Source organism: Aythya fuligula, chromosome 6 (assembly GCF_009819795.1).
Source record: "Aythya fuligula isolate bAytFul2 chromosome 6, bAytFul2.pri, whole genome shotgun sequence".
Taxonomy (NCBI): Eukaryota; Metazoa; Chordata; class Aves; order Anseriformes; family Anatidae; genus Aythya; species Aythya fuligula.
The window spans coordinates 9,616,736-9,635,828 of NC_045564.1; the positions used below are offsets into that span (position 1 = coordinate 9,616,736).

The 19,093-nt window shown below is 41.0% G+C and overlaps 1 protein-coding gene across 7 annotated transcripts in view; it reads right to left on the minus strand.

The window, feature by feature from the left end:
* Nucleotides 1-19,093, minus strand: part of AGAP1 (ArfGAP with GTPase domain, ankyrin repeat and PH domain 1) — a 345,403-nt gene that overhangs the window by 89,511 nt on the left and 236,799 nt on the right. For 5 of the 7 annotated variants that reach the window (XM_032190227.1, XM_032190225.1, XM_032190228.1 and 2 more), the window contains one exon: nucleotides 17,255-17,416. The exons of the other annotated variants lie outside the window; for them this stretch is intronic. In XM_032190227.1, coding sequence (XP_032046118.1) covers nucleotides 17,255-17,416 — 162 coding nt within the window. The remainder of the gene's footprint in view (nucleotides 1-17,254; nucleotides 17,417-19,093) is intronic. 7 annotated transcript variants of the gene reach the window in all.

Sequence of the window (19,093 nt, forward strand, 5' to 3'; positions counted from 1 at the left end):
AACTCAGACAGGTCGTGCATTTTTAATAAACAACAAACCAATCTTCTAATTTCTGTGCTAGGATAAAACCCCAAAAGAACAAATCACCTGATATGCACTGGAACTGTGATCCTCAGCATCTCTTACCCACTAAGAACTCAAAAAAAAAAATCTCAAAACCCACATATATCTTGATACGAACTGAAAGGACATTAAGAACAATTGCAAGAAACACAGCTAGTTCTCTCTCTTTTTAAGCCAAGAAACATCTAACAGTAATATTTAACAAAAATTTAGCAAATGAGGACGTACTTCAAGTTTTAGTCACTTCCTGAGTTCTTTTACATAGCAAGTACTCAAGTAACCTTAATCTAGTATTTTTCCCCAAGGATTTTAGTTTAGTAGCAAATGATTTTCTGGCTGTGATTAGTGCTAAACACATTTCAATATATATTAATTCCATGTAACTTCCTATACTTTACTTGAAGTGCTGGATATTATTTAAAGGGAAGCCGTCTCCAGAACCTTGGTTAGACACCAAACCAGGGTTGCACTTCAGATGAATTCATATATTACAAAAATGTCAAGTCAGAGACTATTTAAAAAGTAGCTTTTCATGTTATTTTTTGAGTAGTTAATTAAATGTCAATTTGGCAAAGAAACTATTTATTTATTGCTCTAAAGTTTATTTAATAGGTTTTATTAAAGTTGAGCTGCAAGTTATTGGTGCAGGACATACTATATAGTTAATTGGCTGTCAATGAGGTCCAAATCAAAGTCCATCCATAACCTTTATAGTAAGGATTTTTGTTCTTTTCCCCTATGCCTCCAATTCTGAATCCAATAACCAAGTATTTACCCACAAAAGGAAGTATATACCTGTACAGGAGATTTTTTTAAGTATTTGAACAAGAAATGTTGAAAGCTTTACCACCTCTCCAAGTGGAGAGGAAGGCAAACCCTGACAAGAATCCAAGCCCGTGCTCAGCATGCATTTGGCAAAGGGGCTACTGGCACCTTTTACTCCCTGACACTGAAAGAAGGGGAGATTCACAAGAGGGTGACAGCAATACAGAGGCATGAACAAGGACGCAAGTTCATTACTTCCAGGTCTAAATATTTTCCTCCAGTTAGAGACTTAGGAAGGCTTCCTACATCAGGCACACAAAAATAAAATAAAACAAAAATAAAAACCAAACTTTGCAGCAATGAAACAAAAATTCTCATGTTGAGACAGGTCAGCTGCAGAGTTGGATACTGCAAGGTGCTGCTCATCTGTGGTAGCAAACTCTGTGTTTCGTTGATTTTAATTTGCTTTCTAAATCAAGAAAAACACACCAGAACACGGCAATTCATAAATATCACGGACAAATCCCAGAGAGTATGCCAGCAAGAATGTAATATAATTTCTCAAAAATGCTTCGCTTCCCCCCCCCCCCAGAAAATATGAGCAATGTAGCACACAGACAGGCCTCTAGTTCTCAGCTTTCACTTAAAAAAAAAAATTATCCCATTTTACTCGGGGGAGAAAACATCCAGGAAAACTCATCGCTACCAGTCTCCCCCATGCCTTTCAAAAGGCTGCTCCCAAATATTGGAGCTGCATGCCTGAGTTTGCCAGTGCTCCCATGTGTGGGGCTGGAGTACGCATGCTGCGTTCATCGCCGTACGACAGCCTGAACGTCAGTCACGATGCCCTGAGCAGGACCTGCGAAATGGAGAAGAAACCACACTGTGCCACAGAACGGCAGAGTGTATGTTTCAGCACTCTTACAGGCACAATGGTTGAGAGCTTGTTGTAAGCTACAGTCAGATTTCCAAAAAAAAGGCAAATTCGTAACAGCTCTGCATACATCTGCAAGCCCTCCCAGTAACACACGGAGGGGCATCCTCCAAAACCCTTCCTTGTTAAAAAACACTCATGTAAACCTGTGTGCTTACTGCAGCTTAGTCCAATTTCCGGGCTATAAATTATGCAAACAAAGCCTGTTTATGAGCTCTGAAAAACGACGATGCTTATAAACGTGCAGTCCAACTACTCGCGCTGCGGACCTGAAGAATTACCCTACTACGGTAAATCCTCGTGCTCCGCAGCCCTTTCCAGGGAATAACAGCCTGGTAATAACCTGCTGTCCTTGGGTCACGCCGAGCTGACGGGAAGAGCCCGAGGTATTCCCTCCCCCTAACCAGGAGGGGAATGCATCGCCTGTATGCAGGTGCCGAGCTGATGCTGCTGGTGCACGAACGCCCCGCATTGCATCCCAGCTTCCCGGACCACCCTTTGGAGATGGGAGTTATTTAACATTCCACCAGCTTAAAATATGAGCAATCAAAACGTGCTAGGCTTACGCGCCGTGCTTTCCCATTTCCGACTACTTCTCTTGCCTGACAAGGTATTCTTCAAATTGAAAAGAGGGCTCCTGAAAGCCCTGCTTCGGAAAACTGTAAATGAGTTCAGGCTTCAGCCCGCTGAAAGCAATTTCATACTCCTGACTGAATACAAATAATGCATTTTATTTTGTATCAATTACCACGCGTGAGAACAGACGACCACTGCCGGCGCTATTAAATATAAAAAAAGGAAAAGAAAAAGGCACGCCAAATTAAAAAAGCAAGCGCCTCATTACTCCACATCTAAACCAGCTTTGACAGAGGCACGAGCACTCATAAGACGCGTCTCACTGGGCTGGGATGGGCTGTTTTGCAGCCATCCTGTACGTTCAATGTCAGCCATTAGTTCTTCCCAATCGGGCATCAATGTTCAACGCACACCCAAAAAAATATATAATACTAGCAATAATAATAACAATCTGCAGCCTCTCCGAGCTTCAATACTTGAAGTATGAGTCAAAGAAGCAGTTTCACTTTTCACTCGGGAAGCTGACAAGCATGACTAGAGGGGGAATAAAATAACATTCAGTTCGCATAAATATCAAGCAGGCTGCTTGAGACTGATGGGCCAGGAATGTATTCTTAGCCATCATTCTGGCAGACAGGCCCAAGGACACTCATAACTTATTTTACAATCATTTAGTTTCAGCTCAAGTGGAAAACGTGACAACTTATCTCTGCTGACAAGATGGCATATCGAACCTTACAATTAACTCTCCCACGATTATCTGCCCAGCCCATCATTAGCTTTGCAGTTTTTGATGGACTGTACGGGCAGCTTTACTCGATGATGGTCATCATCTGCAGGGTGTATGTCTGTATTATACAGCATTAAGGACAAAATTCTCTCCTTGCCACGTAGCTGGGAGCCAGTTATGCCGACCAGCACACCCTCTGCTCCCGAACTGCCGTGCCAGGTTTGTAAATGACATGCAGCAACACTGCTGAAGTGTCGTGTCCTGCAGGACGGAGCATGGCTGGGCTGCAGCCGTCACCTGCAGAAGATGGCTGAGAAGGCACGGGGCCTCTCCTGTCCCTCCCCAGTGCCAAGCAGTGGGGCTGGAGCAGTTAACAAGGCTCACCTGTAAGAGCTGGTGTAGCACAGGCCCTCATGGTTCGCCTCTGCACGTTCGTGATGCCTTCAGGAAGGCACTGTGGCTTGCACATGCACGTTTGGTGACGTCCCATGCCAATGACAAAACAGGAGCTTCTAGCCTGATGTTCATGAAACACCAACAAGCTTATACCAAGGAGTGGGAGAAGTGCTAAACAAAATGCTATGAAAAGGTGTAGGTGCTCATTCCAGAAAAATGTTAAAATAGTCAATGTACCATATACTGAGAGTAAGTCTACATCTATACAAGCATTCGAGGCCCTTTTAAAACATTCAGTACCTCACTCCATGATCTGGAGCAACAAGTGAAGCTTGCTACCCTCAAGTTACCATGAGATGGGATATCAAAAATGATCACTCTGTTGTCAAAGTGTGGATTTTTCTTTGTAAGTGCATGGCACATGGTGTAAGGGTCTCCTTGTTCAAGACTATCACTCATTTGGTAGAAATTACAAAAGCAAAAAAAGCCAATGCAGCTGTTATTATGCAAACCAAGTTCCTTGCCTGCCTCTCTCCTAGATGCATTTTTTAATTATAGTCATAAAAGAAATTCCGTTCAATTATGACAAATACTGGTAGGAGAAATGAGAGGCAGAAGGGAAGAAATACGTTGTCTAAAACTACAATCCAGAATTATGAGATGGAACATTAAATGAAAAAAGAAATCAAGCAATCCTCGGCAGAGTCTCAAGGGCTGTGCTGTTGTACTGCACTTTATTTGCCATCTGAAACACATTTGATAGCCTCTCTCAGTACTATACGATGTTTGTAAAAGTTAACACTCCGCAAAAATCCCACTTCTTATTCCCTTATAAGCTCTCCTCTGGGGAACACACTCCACAAACATCCCGAAGACAACTCCATTTGTGCTAAGGACGTCGCAAGAGCCCTGCTGGATTTGAGAGGGGGGAGAAATTAGGAAGAAAAAGCAGGTGGGAGTGCCCCAAGCCAGGGCAAAAAGACGGGGGGGGACCTAAGTTTGAGGAAAACGGGCAACATAAATTGTACAGGAATAGCACAGCACAAAGGCTGAGCTGAGATACAAAAGTGTGCGAATGAAGCTTCGTCTTTGGCCCACGGCTCCTATTCTCTCTCTCTCACACACAACCTTTTCTCTCCTGTGTAACAATTTAAAGTGGAAACAAGGATATTCTGACCTTTTCTATCTTTGTGTCTTTTGATTTATTTTATATTTTTGTCAAATCACCTATTTACAAAAACTTGAAACAAACTCAACAGGTGATACTATTCTCCACAGACCAAAGTCAAGCTTGATCTGGTTTACATTTTTCTTGCATCTTCTTGTTAAAATTTTCCAACAGGCTTTCAAAGTGAAATTAGACTTTTTGTCAAGCCCAGCTCCCTAATGCGGCCTTATTCCCAAGAGGCTGGAGATTGATTAATTTGGGTTTTTGATTTTCCGAAGTGACAAGAAGTCAGACGTTACACAAAAGCAGGAACGGTGAATGGGATCAATTAAAGAGCAGAAGCAGCAACACAATTAACATCGCCAGGTTCAACAGAGAAAGAAAGCACTGATGACGAAAACAACAGCAACAGCTCTGGCTGCAGCAGGAATCTTTGCCACGACCCAAGGAAGGCTGAATCCAACGAGCGTGTTTCAGAACTTTTACTATGCTATTAGTGTTGAAATGAAATAAGCCAAAGATGTCGGTAGCTGGTGGACTGAATAATAAAAAAATAGCTGGACACTTTCATCTTCTACACATGTGTTTTAAATAGAGGCGAGAAAAGCAATCCTTTTATTTAAACGGGGAAGCAATAGACTAAAACCATCTGTAGTTGTATTTCAGACCTATTTCCCTGAGCTGAGATTTTTCTGGCTGTGAAATCCAATGCTCTACAGCTTCTCTTTACAGCTATTACCATAAATGTTCTATCAAGTTCTTTATATTCCTACTCTGCCTCAAACTGAAGTTAAAGGGATGCTGCAATTGCACAATGACTGCGTAAGGCTGGAGCCAGGCACGGATGTACAGGGCTGACATTAAAAACCTGTCAAAAGTGCAGCTCGGCAGAAGCCTGCAGACGATGATAAACACTTGTGAGTGGGGGAGACAGGGTGGCACGAGATTTTAGCATACAGGAAAAAATGCAAATATTTTTCCAGTACACCCGGCTCACACCTTCAGCAGAAATCGGGCACATTTGGTCATTGATTAGCTGGATTTAGCTCGGACATTCAAGCTATTGAGGGCTTAAATTAACCTGCTGCACTGAAAGAAATTAAAAGGAAGCTCTGAGCAGAACTGTGGGATGGAGATGAAAGAGCCTCAGGAGTATTCTCTTTCCACGGCGTCTACCATTTTTCCAGCCTTATGTCTAGAGCCTGTAAATCACAAAGCTATCCTGTCATGTACAGAAAGCCCCACTGAATGCCCAAGTTACCGTCTCCTTTCCTCTAATGGCAATTTCAATTAAATAAGAAAAACAAAGGTTCCTTCTTGACAAAAAAGATTTCCCTACTTTTGGAGGTTCTGGCTTTTGATACATCTTAGCATGCCTCAAGCAAAGCAGACCTGAAGGCATGTTTGGCATGAAAGGATCATTTCCACTTGGCAGCCTAATAAGGCACTTTGCGACAAGCAAGGGACATAATCCACAGACTTGAGAGAGAAAGTTAGTCTCATCACACTATGGCACATACATCGGAAGGACTGGCTTCAATAATTTCAAGGATAGTAAGACACTTGTTACAATCTTTCTTATCTGAAGGAAAGACAAAGTTACCTCTAGTTCACTTCCTACTAACATGCAACGTCTGGCCATCATAAAGGAGGCATGAAAGCAAAGAATACAACACAGTGTTTAAAAAAAAAAAAAAAAGGAAAAAAAAGAACGTTGCTCACTACATTTTCCCTCCTAAGGAGCAATGTATTACTGTGCTCGCAAAGCACATTTGCTCCCTAGAAATCTGCACGCTGCTAGCAAGAAAAGGGGAAACCACATCCAGTTAACTTCCTTTCAAAGCCATCTCACGAAGCGAGCTCCTTGTGTCCAGGAGAAGTTTATGACCTGATACAAGGAGAGGAAGCATCTTTCCCTAAGTGACCCCACTACGTTGCCAACGCGGTGAAGACTAGCTGTATGTATGCTGAATATGCCCTGTGGAAAGACCAAATGTGACAAGCTGTTTGGACAACGAAATAGAAAAAGTCTTGGATGCCACCACGCACCAAGGCAAAGCAACGTCCTAGCTCTCACTGAATGGATTTAGAGTCTAGATGTATAAGGGATGTCTGATTCTCTAGCTTTTTCTGGGCAGGCTCAGATCTGTGGAGAAGATGGATGTGATTCTTACATGGTGTCACCGTGAATTGCTACAGCAGCGTGGATGATGCTACAGGGATTGCTTCTCCCACCCGTCACCTTCATGCAAAACGGAGAGGCAAGGAGTGTTACAAAATACAGCTGCCCTGGGGATTAGCTCATTCAGGTAACTAGCTCCTAGCCACCCCACTGACAACGAAGGATGGATGGTCCTTCTAAGGGCAGACCATACGGCTGTGATTGGTTTTAGGGCAGAATCTCCTGTTTTGATCCCAGGATATGTGTTGGCTAGTCTCTCTGCCTCTTGGTCTCGATGGCCTTGAAACCTCCAAAGCCAGGCAGATACTCAGCAACAATTACCAAGTGCTGTTTTTTGTACCTAGTGACCCCATCAAGACCATCCCAATTAACGGTGATTTGCAGGAAAATAAACACTTGGAGTACCACTAAAAAAAACACATCCTGGATGAGCAAGCTAGATAATGATTAAGTACATAGTAGACTGTGTGAAAAAATACTAATTTATATCCTCAGTCAAAATGATGTGAATAATAAATTCACCTCAACTACAAAGACGGGGTCAGAGCTCCGCCCTGATCTAACAATCAGCATTGTCTTCTGATTGCAAAAAACTTCATTCATCAACATTTTGCTTTGAAACAGAGCCTTGAGGTCTCAAGGCACTTGGGAAATAATGAATGTATGCCTTACTGAACCAATTTCTACTAAAATATTTACCTTGTGTGCCTTACTCTGCTTACATTGAAATAAAGGAAGAACTGACTCTCTTCAAAGAAATGCTCAGAGCCAGAAAAAGAGCCATGTATTCTGGCCCTAGCCTTATACTTTAACCTTCAGTCTGCATAACCTCTGCATAACTTCAAGCATCAAAACCAGTCACTGGTAATTGAGAAGAGATCAGCAAACTCAACTGTCAGTCCACAGGATTTCTGTGACAAGCCCGAATATCAGCATTTTGGAAAAGCCAAGAGACTTTTTACTGTTAACATTTTCCAACTTAAGCTGGACAACTGCTGTATTCTAAATAGAGAGCTAAGTACATCATGCTAGGTAGGAAAAGGCTACGGCTCTCCTGGTAATGCATGCCACAAGCATCAGAAAGGACAAGAAATAATGACAGCAACACCAACGATGCTCTGAAAGGCAAAAAAACCCATACTTTTACAACAGGCTGTAGCTGAAAAGGAAAACACATCTTGCTCTTCACGTAAAACTACGTCCTTGTTCCCTTTTATGTGTCAGAGGATACAAATATTATTGACAAACATTTTTTAATTATTTTTTATTTTTTATTTTATCAAGTACTGCTTACAGCTTTTCCCAGCTCTTTTGAGAGTTTAGGATAACTGAAGTCAGGGCCCTTCTTTTGGTCTCCCAATATCCGTGCCTCAGAAAAGTCACTCACAAACAGCCTCAACTGACAGACCTGTAAACTGGATACTCCTCATCAGTGCGGACTGTGGGTGGCACACACCATCACTGAATTAAGGGATTAGATCAACTGTAACAAATGAACAGCCCGCAGACTTGAAAGGAGATGCTCTTCCACCTGCAGGAAGTCCGAGCCTCCGTGCTTCAGCTGTCCCCCAACAATCAGCAGGTTGTGAAGGGGATGTGTATCAGATTTAACAGAGGCTTCTTTCACTCCTTGATCCGTACATACTGTGAAGAAGCTTTGAAGTGTTGGATTCCATAGGTAAAGTATACACAACATCCCCGTACCCAGTGCTCTGTGATCTGGACTGGAAAGAAACCGAGACTGCAAACAGACATGCTTGATGAGGCAAGCACTCATGTTAATTGGAACAGAAACTTCATTAAGCCTGAGAAGAAATAAAAGCATCTTCTGAGTTTCTTGCACACGCTTCATCCAGATACTGGCAAAACAAAGCACTGTGCTTCTGGACATACATTAAACAAGAAGTCTAATTACTACAAGCAGCTGTTTCAACTTCAAAAGTACGGACACAAAAAAAATCTGAAATTGAGAATTACTTCAATTCCCAATGTAACCTTTTACCTTCTCAACCTTGTGTTTAAAACATTACTAAACTTTACCTAAATTTAACATTTATTTTACTGTTATTATCTAAATTTAGATGATAAAAATTTAGATAAAACTGAATGGTTAAGAAAAATAAAAGTGTTCTAACCTGGGTATTTTACTCATTTCCTCTATTAAGTCTTAATTAAAAGGTCCTAAGATACGGGAAGTGTTATGTCTTTCCCATAGGTTGACCTGAGAACATCTCTCTCTGACTTTTTTTTTTTTTTGTGGAAAATAATATAAAGTTATTTTTTTAAGTTCATAAGCTCCTGTAGGATATTGTGTGAATCATGCTTGTGCACTTATTTCCTTACAATTATAATTTATCAAGATATATCACTCCTGAATGTGTATAGGCATCCTTAAATCAAATGCAGCTCTTCGACTTTTAATAGCTCGTGCCAAAAGATCTGTGCTCCTGCTGCTGCTGGATGTAGTCAATGTGTTGATGCCTCTGTCACTATTACAGTGCTCTAAGACCACAGGTCACATTTATTTCTGAGATACTGGGAAAAACAATCACAGCTGATAGTATATCTCACACCATCTGGTGACTCACCTGCCAAGAAAGATCACAGCAAAACTCATTCCAGAACTACAAACATTTAAGATTAAAGCAATCTTAAACAAGAAACAACAACAACAAAAAATATATCTGAAAGATTAAACTCCCTCTTTATACAAATGAGATTACAGGACTGCTTTCCTGATGAAGAACTCATCTTGTACAGGGGCACAGTCATCTGCAGCATTAACCCTCCCTTCTGACAGATACTAATACAGAGAAACAGAGAACTAAGTATATTTTACAGACTTTTATGTGCTGTATCTGCCAAACATCAAGCATCTGCGCTACAGACAACCAGTTTGTAGATGCTGTTAGACGGGGAGGCAGCTGTGGAGATACACATTTAAACACAACCTGAAGGTAAAAGTGCCACATGTTTCCAGTGATATCAGTGCCAGGTATCCCCTTTCCTTTCTTTTTAAGTGCTGGCTTTTGGGGATGGTTACATCCCATGAGTGGCACTGCACCACACTAACCCCGCACCTGAAAGGTCAGAAAAGTGCAGCATTCTCCGAGGCTGGAGCTTAAAGCCTGATCAAGAGCACGTTCGCTGTTCTCCCAACCTTGTCAGGCTAAAGTTTATGCTCCGTAACAAACAGAACTGCTTTGGTTTGAGGTTTGTTTGGTTTTTCTCCTCTTGGGTGGGGAGTGTCTGGGGACAAAAAGAGAAGGTGCGACAACCAAACCCAGCCACAGGCAGAAAAAGCACAGATTCATTGACCAAAGCTGGACAATCGCGTCAGATTAATCAACATCAGCAAGCAGATTTTTTCCCCTCCCACTAGGTGGAACATGCCGTACACGTTCCTATTTCTGTTTAAATTCTAAGCTAAACTAAATGCAAAATATGCATTTAAGCATCCGTAAGTAAATGTCGGGAAAAGCAAAGCTTTATAGTTCCACTCACAAAGTTAATTTAGTCACATAAACAATTTATTGACAGACATTTGGCACTTCAGGCTGTGAACAAGATTAAGATGAGCATGAGGTTGCCAATGTCAAATTATCTGAAGATGAAAACTCACATTTCTTGCCATTGTGGAACCAAGCACAGGATGTAATTGAAACATGCAACAATTCTTTATGTTTTAATTGGGGGTGGGGGGAGCTTGGAAAGAAGATGATCTTAAACAGGAAAAGCAGATGGTTTTCTGGAGAGCTGCAGAACTGTAAAAATCCATATAACATAACGCAGTATTTAACCAGCACCGCTAAGTAAGTATAGAAATATTTCGTTCAAACCCAAAGTTGTGCAGAAATGCCCATGTTCCCAAAACCCTTCTTGAACTAAAACCTCAGTGCAGCTCAGTTTAAGCCTTTCACGAGCAGCAGCTCACTGCCAATGACTCAAAGCATCAGCACCATCTCTCCCCCTTCATCATGGATACAAGGACCAAGGAACTGCTCTCATGTATTTCATCCTTTCAGCTCATCTTGCAGTAATACATTCTGTGCTGGATGTGGAGTCCAGTGGGACCCAATGGCAACGGTTCGTCTGCAGTTTGAGGTCCATTGAACTGCAACGCCAGCCTGGATAACCTGGCAAAAAAGGCATGCTGAGAGCAGAAAGCAAGCCAGCAGTGTTTGAACCCCCGTTGCACCAGAGGAGTGGATTGCAGAGGTTTTTCCTCTTTTGCCTGCAGTACAGCCTCACAGTGTTCTTCATCTGCATGACAGCACAGGTTTTCCTCACGCACATCAGCTGGGCAACAAATAAGTACCCAGAAAATACAAGGTACATCATTTGGTTTAATGCTCTGAAGCCTTTCTCAGACAACTTGTCCTCATTCTTTGGAGAAGAAAGCTCACTGCAAAGAGAAAAGGGACATCTGCCCACATCTCAGAAGCTTCCCATTTCCTCTCCACATTTACCTTCCAGCTCGGGTTGGGCACAGGCAATGTGCCACCTTCCCAACTAATTCTCGATCAGACAATACTTACACTTCCTTGCTGACCTCCCGTTTCTAGCCAAGCACCAAAGTGATACGCTGCCTTCTCCTCTAAAGAGTTATAGAAACTAGCATGAAACAACACGTCTTATAGGTTCTCATTTAAATTTCAGAGAGGCTTTGGGTATCATCAGGCTCCCGTTCATCATGCTGCAATGGAAACACAACACATGGCATACCTACAAGACCACCACAGAATAACATCTCGCTGCAATGTCTTGCTCCTAGGAGAGCACCAAGACCCCTACCTCACCCACTTCATCGTGAGGATCCTAGCGTGAGGTACAGGATGCTTAGAAACAACCCAATTTTGTGCAAGTGAAGGCCAGGCAAAACAAGGCGGTTGTGGCAGGCTGCTTGGGGAATTGGGCAAATTTCTTTGACCAGGGAAACACAATAGGAAGATTCCTGTCCTCTTCCTCAAGAGTGAGGTACAGCAACTTGTAATAGGCTTTGAAACCAAAGATGAAGTTAGAGATCAACTTATTACTATAAGGAACTTACTTGTCACATCCACACTCTGCACTTACTCTTTCCAGCATGTCTTACATTATTTTGGGGAACCACAGGTCACAAAACTGCATCTCCCTGTGTATAAACTAAAGTCAATCTGAACCTTGAAGTCCTGCAGGATAATTCTTGCCATGTGTTATTAGCCACAGCTAACTGGGGAGAAGGTGCCACAGCAGCTGTGAGAAAACAGTTTCCTATTCCCTCCTGAGACTGAGTAAAGGCATAGGCACTGATTGTGCAATCCTTCTGCTTGACTGAGGTGCTTCAGGTAAGAGCTTGTCAAGGACGTCACCTGGAGTGTGATCCTGGAACTTTCTGAGTATGAAACTTCAGGCTGAAAGGGCTGATTTTCTGAAACTGCTAAAAAAGCAGTCCTTTAAAACCCAGGTTTCCTCAAGGCACGTTAGACTGTTTAGAAAATAAAGGCAATAGGTTTATGTGGTTGTTAGCAGGGTTTACCCTGAAGTGATTTGTTTGTTGATCACTAAAGGGCGTAAAAAGTATATGAATGTTCCTTTTTCTTTCCTCTTCCTGAAGGCAATGTAAACTCCTTGCACACATACCTCCTAATATGTGGTGAATTTTACAGTATTATGTATTAACAAACTGCAGGAAACACCAGAGCAGCTATAGAACAGCTAGAAAAATGAGGAATTTTCTTTGTATTTGCTTTTCAGTTAATTATTTCCTCTTTAAGAAGGATGAAAAAGCTTTTCCAGCCTCAGCCATTTATATCCACTTAACACAATTCTGAAATTCTATAAATGGATTTGAAATTACGTAATTTATCCTAGTCGAGAACTTGCCTATTGAATTCAAACAACTCTAAAACATGCTTTCTGGTTCAGTTTTGAAATGGAAGTGGTACGACAACGTACAGCACAAGACTTCCCCATTTAATCATTCCAAGTGCTTACGAACAGAAAAGTAAGGCAAGTTGTAAGGTCTGCATTAATATAAACACTCCAATGACCTCTCATACCCCATGGCACAGTGAGAACTCAATTTCACATTAATAAACCCTAACATCAAACTGTTAGAAACTGAAAAGACACCAGGTATTACAATTTATATAAATTACAGCAGAGATCAAATGGCCTGTAGAAGCAATCATATAGTGATAAAACCTAAGTGGATGATATTTAAACACATATTTGATTTATTTTATATCTGCAGAATTTTATATCATGCTGGAATTCAAAAGAGAGTTTGGAAGTCCAGAGTAAAGAAATCCCCGTCCCATGCAAAACACTAAAGATTGTCTCTCTAAAGAATTCTTGACTGATATTTCTCATGGCACAGAAGCCAAACCGAAAATCTTAAAATTTAAGAAGAGAATGAATACGCTAATTCTTCATCCTCAGTTTTCTGTGAGTTAAGTCTTGTGAACTTAATTTTTTTGCTATCTAATACAGCTGGCTGTGGTTTCTTCCATTTAAAAAAAACACACACACACTGCTGTTAAGTTTGAGGACCTGTCCTTCAAGTTCTTTAAAAAGATGTGCAAATTGTGAAAGACTGAAGAACAGACAGCACCATCTTTCATTAACGGCAGCAACACCATTAGTTAATATTAATCATTAATCCATTGGAAAGCTGTTTTCTGCTCAAGTTTCAGATGCTTCACAGCAGTATTCCCAGCCAGCATTTCCGAGATTCCTCAGAACAGCCCTACTTTTTCTAGCTAAGAAAGCTCGTGAAACAAGCAGAATGTAAGGAATAAAGTAAGAGCTGAAGGTGCAGAAGAGGAATCATGCAGATGTACATCTCTTTCCCGTACCGATCAGGAGACCTAAGAGGTGTGCCACAAAGGCACATCTGTAACACAGAAATGCCTTGTCTTGAACCAAACTTTGACACCTGAGCAGATTACAAACGGCTCTCCTGACACCAGACGACCCTGCTATTCCCCAGCAGAGAGCAACAATAGAGAATTCCTGGTGAAAAAATTATCCATCAAGATTTATCAAAAATAAATAAATAAATAAAGAAATCACAGGCTTCCAATCCGATCCAGGAAAACCTATCAGCCAATAGTTGCAGCTGCAGTAATTGTTCTAAATCTATCAATAAAGCTAAGCTGCTCCTTCATTGACTGCAAACACCAATTTCTTTCATGGAGGATTATAAGTTGATGTTCATGGTCTCTCTACCACCATTAGGGTGATAAACAGTTTAAACTACATCAGGATCTGACATGTAGATCAATTCTGGGTCCATAAAGAATCCACACAAGAGGTTCCTGGACAGGGATTTACTGCCCCCAGTTTTTATTCTCTCTTGCTGCCAAAATTACTTCTGTCAAGTACTTACAAGAGTAAGAAAAAAATGTAAAAAGCATTAATTTTTCATGTACTACTGGAACGGTCTTTTTAAATTTCTAAGTTTTAAGACAAATATGTTACTGAATTTAAAATTATGCCGAACAGCATGTGGTATTTAGCTAAATAGTGACCCAATCGCACGGTGCGCTCACTATCAAGCAGACAGCAATTTGAAACACTGAACTAAGCTGTCTAGATTTTCTCTGAGGGCAGTCACAGGCTTCATGTTACCAGTGCCAAATTATATTAGACATTTAATTTTAAACCTCAGGTACTTAAATGTAAAACCTTACAACAGTAATAGTCATAAAGCAGTGGGGCATTCCATTTCAGAGAATGGATTTTTCTATTTTTCCCCTTTAATTTATCCAGCACCTCCTGTTTTGTGGCTCTGCCCACTACAAAGTAATTTATCTAATTAGGAGATGTTCACAGCTGCTTGAAAGACAGAAGCCCCAGGAAACCAAAGGTCTGGTTCGGAAGACTTTGAAAAGTTCTCCAGAGCCACACAAAGTATTAATTTAATGTGAAAAAAAAAAAGGTGCAGAGAAAAATTGAATCCCAATATGTTATTTTGTCTACAATAAAACCATGTGACAATAAGCAGACATATCCTCCAGTACATTGGCATTTGAATTCCAAAAGATGCTTAGCTTCTCTCCATACCTGCTGCTTTCACAGTATTATCTTTTTATGACTAAAATTCAAAATCTTTTAATGGAGAAAAAAACCCTGAAATTAAAAAGGGTTTTTCATGCGTCAACTTGCCAGCATAAAGGACACATCTATGAGCTTACTGAAAGATGATACACTGATAGAAATGAATTATTCTTGATGTTTTGCAGCAGTTTTATTACAATACCTCTGTTTATGCTGGCATTTAGTTGCCTAAAATTCACTATTAGCACAATTTCCTTCACGTAGGAAAATAAAGCAACTTTCCCTTATTTCTAAAAAGTGGAACCTCTGCAAGAAATTAAGTCAGGCTAATTCATAACTACCCACTAGTCATCTTCATTTTTTGAATTAATATTTCATAGATAATTCCAGCTGTCATCTCTTTTGATCCAGAAGTAATCACATATGAATGTCAAGTCAAAAAAAGGTACTGCATCTATTTGGAGTACAGAGATTGTGTAGGAGAATAGGTTCCCTTCACCAGTAATTTACAGCTAGCTGTGGTATAGTACCAGGAGCAAAAGACAAGCCCAGCAAATCTTTCCGAAGCATTACAAAGTAAAGGGAAAGGGAAGATGCTGTTTTTCTACTTTTCAACATATTAATTACGTTGCACTTCTAGGAAGTCACTGAATTCTGCATTTGGAGGAGTCCCACTACAGCCTCAGTTTCCGCAGCTGGCTAGGGACCAGTACCTGCTCACCTGTCTGGAGGCACGGCAGGTGTAGAAGACCAGACACTAAATCTTGTCTTTCACTTGCCTTCATTCCAGTGAAAACACACAATGTTCTGCAACTTTTCTTTGAAGAGCTACAGTATAAAAGAAGGGCACAAAGAAGCTGAAGGTCTGGTACAACCTTTAAAAAGGAGGGTAGAATTGAGGTAGGTTAAAATAACAAAGCAGCTCAGGAGAAGAGAGTCGAGTACACAGCCTTAACTGAAACTAGTTTAGTCTAAAGGGCCGTGTACATTAGCACAGGGTGAAAGAGAAAATACTCTCCTTGCTGGAAGAAAAACAAGCTGGAGAAGGAGAACACTGACTGCCCTAGGAGACTAACCAGTTTCCAAAGGAACAGGTAAGCTGGGTGAACACAGAAGTGAACCATATCATTGAATTTTATCACTCTGCTTAGAAGCATTTCTTGCTGTCATGTAGGCTGAAGTGCAGGATGATGGCTTGAGAAAACCCTTGATCAAAATCCGTATCATCCTGATGCAAACACCATGCTCCTGAAGATGCTGGCCACAAGTTGAGAGCTCCAGAAAGAGCCGTGCTTAAGCAACTACAAACCTGAGAGCTGAGGTGGCCAAGATTTTAAACTTTGTTTTCAGAAGGCTGCTCTGAAAAGCTGTACCAAGCTGCTTAAACCCTCCCAGAGAGAGGGCTACAGTCAGACACAAACCGTACACAGCATATACAGGACACGTTAAATAGTTCTCATGCTCCTGTAATTCTCAGTATTTTTGGCACAACCATGAGCTTCTGCCTCCTTCTTACATACTTTCCTTCCCTCCTTACATACCTTTTTCCCCCCACGTTATCCATAATCTCTCTCAGTTTCTTCTCAGTGCTCTCCTACACACCTCCTTTCCACCTGTTGCCCTCTGTTTCATGAGATTTCCATGGTTTCTGTGATTGCCCATCACAAACCCCATGCTCAGACCCACGTGCCTCAGCACACCCCACCAGCAGCTCTCCAGTCCCAGCCCACTTGCCATGGGTGCCCCAGGGGTGTCCGAATTTGTGTTGAGAGCAGGCCAGCAACATGTGAGCTGCACTGCACTGCCCCTCTGCCCTCCACTGAGGTCAGATGTAATCATTTTTGTATTTATTTTTATTTTTTACTATCCTACATATCCTTTAAAAAGGACACCCTCTCTATCTCACTGTTGCCATCATTGCAAAATGCCATCCAGAATAGCGTGTACTCCTTTTAATGCCGTTAAACACTCTGCAGAGAAAATACTAAAAGGAAGGAAAAAAAAAAAAAAAAAGTATGCCAGTCATTCACATCCTTTAAAGCAAGACCACAGTGAAACACACCACTGAAAAGATGTGCAGGATAATTTACTGCTAATACCTACCACACAGAATAAGCAAATAAGAATACAAAGCGAATAACCTACATTACGTACCTGAAATTAAAATTGAGCATTGTTATAATTACATTAGTTATTCCCACTGAAAAAAAAAAAATATTGATCTGTTCTTTCATGTAATTTCTCCTTTTCCTCTCAGATGCTAGGAGTCTGGCTTCCAACAGAACATCTGCGTGAACACCATCAGTTTTTTTTTTTTTTTTTTATTCTTTTAACTGCAAAACACCAAATTCCCTTCACCCCAAAGCAGACAACCCCCACAAGCTCCAGGTTTCTTACCACTGCTAATGCCAGAGTTTGCAATGACTGTTGCCTCACTCCACTGATCTGCACTGGAGACCGAGTAAGAGCGCTGATGCATACCATCCGGACGACTGTTGAAGGAGACTAGACTGATGCCACTGGCCATCTGAGACACAGATGTGCTAGTAGTCACGTTCCCTAGACATAAATGGAAAACAAATCGTGTCAATAGAGAAGATAAAAATTGATTTACATGAAGATGGATGGGTGCATCTTAACAGAACAGAAAAAGAAAGTACTTAACCAACACAAAAACCAGCACAGCCCTCCCTGAAACTGAAGACAACAGTCCAGCAACCAGCTTGGGGCACCACAGATTTCAGCAGCCCACTCAAAGCTCGCCAGGTACTTCTGACAATAAAATAGCCTAAATTTTCCAGATTTCAGCTCATTCTGTTCATTCATCTACTGGAAAACACAAGCTTTGACAACCCTATGACCAGACACATTTTGTATAGGTTCTCCACTGTTACAGGTATAACACAGAAGACAGACTGAGCATGGAAAAGAAATTCTTCCCTGAAATTCACTGCTGACACTAGCAACCAAGACGAGACAACCACTCAACCTGAGGAGCTTAAAACGATTGAACTCTAAATAAAATTTCAAATAATTATGTCCCCCAAAGCCAAGATACGGGGATGGCAAGCAAGTAACTACTACTGCTGCAAGACCAAGCAAAAACTTCTCCAGATTTTTAAATATTAAAGCAGTATCGAGACACAAAAAGCACACCATGGAGGCTCCTTCCATAGACTGTGAATATAATTCCTATGTCCCAGCCCACAGAAATGCACCTTTCACAATTCTAACAGCTTAATACACAAAGGGTGAGATACAGAGAAAAGCAGTGTTAAAGAGTAAGCACTAGAAACAATTTTAGTATTTTCACAATCCATGAGGGCTAAGACCATAAAATGCTGGGCAGAATGGAGGAATGCAACAGGGACAGTTTTCTCCCCACAGAACACATGAAATGTGATTTTACTGAATCAAATTTAAGTCAAAATGAATGAAACTTTTCCAGAAACCGAGACTTCTGGTAGTCTTACTCAAAACTTGACATTGGCAAAAAAAAAAAAAAAAAGAAAAAAAAGTCTGCTCTATAGTTTTTGTTTCTGACCACATTTTATGCCATTCTTGGTGTTGGACTTGCATATTATAAAATACAAGTATTTTACAATGCTAGTTTCATTCTTCATGGCAGGATCTTCCTAAGGGCATCAGGCACTGCTGAATTTCAGAGACTACTCTCAGAAGACACCCCACAGGTCTTATATGGTTTTAAGAATACCCTTTTAAAATATATGTAAAGAGAAAGAAACAGACACAATTTTATAAGATACTATAACACTTTGGATTTCCATTGCACCTTCTACTGATGAGTTCAGAAAAATTAATGAATTAATTTTCAATGCTCCTGTGAGGTTGTTAATTATCTGCTATCATTTCCCCCATTTTTCAGAGGTTAAATGACCCAGGGCCACAAAGGAAGATTGTGGCAGACATGAAAATAAAACCCAGATCTCCTGACTCCCAGTTCTATCATTATGTCTTTTCCCAGAGCAGCCTTTGGGAAGACAGCAGAGCTTAGTGAACTACTTTGTGTTTATTAGAGTTGGCATAATTGTCCCTTTCTCTCCCTCCTTTTCCCACGACTAAATCTCAACTCTAGCCCTTAACACAGATCCATCTCTTACAGTACCTGTCCGCATGAGTCTTGGATGTACTTCTCAGTCTCAGGAACTTCTGTTCAGCAATCTCTATTTTGTAGATGTGAAACACATACAGAGATACTAAAACAATTTGCTCAAT